This window comes from Neolamprologus multifasciatus, chromosome 11 (assembly GCF_963576455.1).
Source record: "Neolamprologus multifasciatus chromosome 11, fNeoMul1.2, whole genome shotgun sequence".
NCBI classification, from domain to species: domain Eukaryota; kingdom Metazoa; phylum Chordata; class Actinopteri; order Cichliformes; family Cichlidae; genus Neolamprologus; species Neolamprologus multifasciatus.
The window spans coordinates 19,830,887-19,835,503 of record NC_140449.1 but is presented as its reverse complement, the minus strand read 5'-3'; the positions used below and the strand labels follow the sequence as shown (position 1 = coordinate 19,835,503).

The 4,617-nt window shown below is 36.0% G+C and overlaps 1 protein-coding gene across 3 annotated transcripts; it reads left to right on the top strand.

The window, feature by feature from the left end:
- The first annotated feature begins 2,784 nt into the window (after positions 1–2,784).
- Positions 2,785–4,213, top strand: LOC146508256 (H-2 class II histocompatibility antigen, A-B alpha chain-like). Of its 3 annotated transcripts, none has more exons than XM_085178676.1 (4): positions 2,785–2,926; positions 3,144–3,407; positions 3,494–3,775; positions 3,862–4,204. In XM_085178676.1, exons 1-4 carry the CDS (start codon positions 2,869–2,871, stop codon positions 3,987–3,989), a joined length of 732 nt encoding a protein of 243 aa, XP_085034802.1. In that variant the 5' UTR covers positions 2,785–2,868; the 3' UTR covers positions 3,990–4,204. The 3 variants fall into 3 exon arrangements, with proteins under 3 accessions (XP_085034802.1, XP_085034803.1, XP_085034801.1); XM_085178677.1 differs by having other exon boundaries at positions 2,786–2,926; positions 3,366–3,407; positions 3,862–4,213; XM_085178675.1 differs by having other exon boundaries at positions 2,805–3,407; positions 3,862–4,210.
- Positions 4,214–4,617: the final 404 nt, after the last annotated feature.

Sequence of the window (4,617 nt, the reverse complement as noted above, 5' to 3'; positions counted from 1 at the left end):
TCCACGGACCTCCAGCGCCTCCACCTGCCAGCCAAAGTTTTTACAACTTTTACTTTCTAGGAACAGAAAAAAGCTTACAAGGGGCAACAATGAATTTTTTGTAAATTTTATGGGGGGTGATGGAAAGAAATATAAATTTCTAGCAGTTTAAATTCAATAACTAAATGTAACAATGACTCTAGAAATACAGTTTCAATATTAAAATATTCGGAAAATAGATTGTCTGTGCACTTTGACCCTAACATCTAGTCTTCACCTTATGTACAGCACTGTGCAAACATTTTTCAGTGGTTCATTTATTTATTTTGCTTCCATGTACCCAGACTTGAGTAATACTCCTCCATCTTTAGGCTCTTTGTCATAACCAGCCTGTTATAAAAATAAAATTTTGTCTTTTTTTCTTTCTTTTTCATGAAAAAATGCAAACGATTATACGGTATTATAGGCATACAACAAAACAAGAGACAGCCAACATCAACAGAAGAGTGAAATACAAGACACCTGGAAGACTACTTTAATTAATTTTATGTACAATGTTTTCATTCATGTTTGCATGTTTCAATAAATGCATTTTTCCAGCAAAATATGAAGAAACATGGGGTGACTCAAGACCTTTCTGTAAATATCCAAATTCCACATCCAACAGTGACCCTTCGTATGTTTTTACTGGAAACCTGATATATATTGCTGGTGGACTGAATCATGTCACAGCTATGAATAAAAATATATAATTGCATTAATCATATTTCACTGTGTTTGTGTTGCAGACTCTGTCAGTTTGTCATGACACACTGGGACACTGAATAGTATGGTGCTGAGCTGTTATCAGTGCATTAGCCATCTAATCACTATTTAATGCCCAGTTTTTCTATAGAAAATATAAAACATGTACATAGTTGAATAGATTAAGTGCTATTGTATTTGAGCCAAAATAGTCAAAGTCCTCATGCTGCATATTTGCTTTTTGTGCCAATATCCTCTAGTGACTGACTCAGTTTAATATTCTTTTAACATGCAAAGCCCAGTTGAAATACTTGGTGCTACATCAGGTGGACACAAACACTCTTACAGTGTCTTTCAAAACATTGCCCTGGGACACCCTGATCACAGATTATGTTTAGTTATGGCTTTCTCGGCTTCATGTCCCCGAGCATGCAGGAGAATTTTTTTGTCATTTGGAGTTCAAAGGCAGATCAAACTCTCCACCAGGCGGTGATAAGTTGACAGCTCTGCTCCTCTTCACTCAGGTATACAAAGTATTTAGCTGCAGGTTTGATGACATGGCAACAGATTGGTCATATCACCTGTTCAACAAATGGGAACTCTGAGTTTCCTGTTCCAGAACAGTGATTGGAGTAAATTCAATCAACTTTGAGTACGTTCATTCTGAGTTAAGAGAGTAAGTCACCATCGTAACATCTTTACATATAAAAACAGGAAGAAAAACAGAGCAATTTGATCAGTTTGTGCCACTTTGGCATCATCACATCAAAGAAAGAATAAGGTTTGAGATAAAAATCTATACATTTTGTCAGTGTTTGCTTAGCCAGCAAGAACTTTGATCAGATAAAGCTGTATTCTAACTTTACATTTGATTTTATAGCTAATTATTCATCATCATCATCGTTTATTTATATAGCACTTTAAAAACACACAAGGCCGACCAAAGTGTTGAACAATAGAAATATAATAGATACCATAAGAATAATAAAATATAAGTAAGTACAAGTCAGTCAACCACTGAGTCAAAAGCCAGTGAATAAAAACGTGTTTTCAATCTGGATTTAAAAACCATCACTGACACGATTGCCTAATGTGAAGAGGAAGATTATTCCAAAGCTTAGGTTATTATTCAGCTGAAACTTGACAGGACAAACTGTAGGAAACAAAAAGTAAAGATCAAATGTGGAGAAACAGTTGCGACACCTGGTTAGATTAGTTACCCAGATCGCAACAGACTCCAGACAGACACACCCTCGGTAATTCTGATAAATAAAGCAGATGAACCAGTCTAGTAGGAAGTCTAGTATAAGGAAATTAAACAGAGGATAAATGTAGCTGTTGTTTTCCCGAGAAACTTGTAGTTGCCTTTGCTTTCTTTATTGCCATTTTTATGTAATAAGAATCCCCCCTCCCCCCTCCTTCTTCCTGTCTAGCTATCTTTATATAAAGTTGCATTGGTATGTCAGCATAAATGGAGTCACATTTTGTCATGTAATTTCAATGCAAATTTTCAAAGACCTCAACAAATGTGAGCGAACGAACAAACTGTTTCTTTGCAGTTTGTCACAGTTGCTGTATTTCCCAAGGAGACAAAAATGGCAATGTGTCGCGTTCAGAGATGGAGAAACATGTAGGAAGATGAAAGATGAGAGATTATAAAAAAAAGCCCAGATCCACAAGTGAAATTTGATTAAGTAGGTTAATCAAACCTTTTTTTTTAGATTTTTTAAAATCAAATGTTGGATCCATACATGATGTGTTGACTATGTTTAACGTGAAATGTCTTGCAAAACAAATTAAAGTATGCTAACTTTGTGTTATTCAAATGATTGATCACATCTAGGGTCTTATTTACACTCACTAAATTCTACCTGTTATATTGGCTTTATAGTGTGTAGTGGCAGGAAATCAGCCATAGGGTTCTGCTTATATCTTCTTGAATTTAGTTGGTTAAATCCACAAAGAACAGCTCACGGAACAAATTTAATTGGAATTTTCTCCAGTTACTCCTTTGTTTTACTCCACCCCAGGACCTGGTCTGGTCATATGACTCACTGTGAAGTTCCCTGTTTGGCAGCAGTGGTAAAGTTAAAACCAATACTGAACCACTCAGTCTGCTGTCACTGATGTCACAACACAACAGATATGAAGCACGCTCCTCTCTTAATCCTCATACTCAACAACTTCTGTGTCTTCTCACAGAGTAAGTAAGTTTTAAGCTAACCATTTATTGCAACTTGTTTGTTCTGGAGCATGCAGTTCATGTGTCGAGACATGTTAAGCACCCAGAGTAATTTTTTGTTTCTGTTTCTCAAGAATGCAAATGCCTGAAAAGACATTATTAGACATAAACTGTACATATTGGCAGTCATATTACTTGACATCTATACTTTTCAGTAGTAACCAGTTTTGTTTTTCAGTTCCCCATGAAATGACCTACGTAGTGGGCTGTTTCATCCAAGGCCTGACAGAGGTTCAGTTTGAGTTTGATGGCGAAGAGTTTTTATATGCCGATTTCCCAAGAAAAGAGATTGTCTACACCGTTCCCAATTTTATTTTTCCCGATCCGAGTCATGTTTTGGTGGGTTTGAGTATCCTTGAAGATGCTTTGGAAAACAGGAAATGGTGTTTACTAATTACAGACATTGCTGCAATGGAAGAGAAGTATGTGCCAGAAGAAAAAGGTAAATCAACCTCAGTATCAATCTCTGTACAGACATGATTGAGAAAATGCTGAGGAAAGTTTTAGTTGTGTTTTTACCTCCTCTAGACCCTCCAGAGATCGTCCTCTTCTCTTCTGACAAAGTTGAGCTGGGAATAGAAAACAGCCTGATCTGCTTTGTGAATCATTTCTACCCACCTTCCATCAATGTTACTTGGACCAAAAATGGCCATCCAGTGTCCATGGGGGTGTCACTCAGTCGATATTTTCCTAATAAAGATCAAACCTTCCACCAGTTTTCCACTCTGACATTCACACCAAGTGAAGGAGACTTTTACAGCTGCACTGTGGAGCACTCGGCACTGGAGACACCCAAAACAAGAATCTGGGGTAAATATTTGACCTTATGAAGTCACTAAAAACAGAAATTTCATTGTGTCTGTAATGACTTATATTGCCTTTAACTTTCTCTACAGAAGCTGAGCTCATGAACAGTGATCAAAGTCTTGGACCAGCTATTTTCTGTGGAGTGGGATTGAGTCTGGGCTTACTGGGAGTCACAGTCGGAGTATTTTTCTTTGTAAAGGGACACCAACGACAGTAACTTCTGTGAGGTTAAATATAGTCAGCATATGATAAACAAACACTATATTATTTCTGCACAGTACCATTTAAAGCCAATAAAGTTAACACAAAACAAATGCAGTAACTCAACATGTGATAGAGACTAAGTGTGAGTTTGTACAATGTATACAGTGTTTAATAAACTTCGATGTACATCATGTAAATCAGTTGTATTTTTGATTTTGTCTTCTTTGATATATTAACCACATAACTTGTAGAGATTGTGCTTCTTATAAAACTATAACTGTTATTTTTGTTTATACTTTGCATATACATATATTTAATTACATTTTTTATACAAAAACATGATAAAGTGATTCAAAGCTTTTTGTGTCACAAAGCTGAGATCATCTCAAACTGGTTTCTTGACCACTAAATTTAGTTCGCTGTTCTCAAATGGCCTCCAAGTAAATAGATGTCAATCCAACAGAGCACCTTTAGGATGTAGTGGATCAGGAAATTCACATCATGGTTGTTTAGCCAACGCTAAATTTTATACGACGATAAAGTGATTCAAAGCTTTTTGTATTCTGTGTGTTTCTTTTTGTGTTTTACATAAATACTATAATATACCAATACAAAACTTGCTTTACTAGTAATGTGTAATG

Excerpts from the sequence above, each read along its gene's own strand:
- LOC146508256 (XM_085178675.1), top strand. The coding sequence starts at position 3,041 with ATGCAAATGCCTGAAAAGACATTATTAGACATAAACTGTACATATTGG. Across the intron at positions 3,408-3,493 it reads GTATGTGCCAGAAGAAAAAG|ACCCTCCAGAGATCGTCCTC; the intron begins GTAAATCAACCT and ends TACCTCCTCTAG. Across the intron at positions 3,776-3,861 it reads ACCCAAAACAAGAATCTGGG|AAGCTGAGCTCATGAACAGT; the intron begins GTAAATATTTGA and ends CTTTCTCTACAG.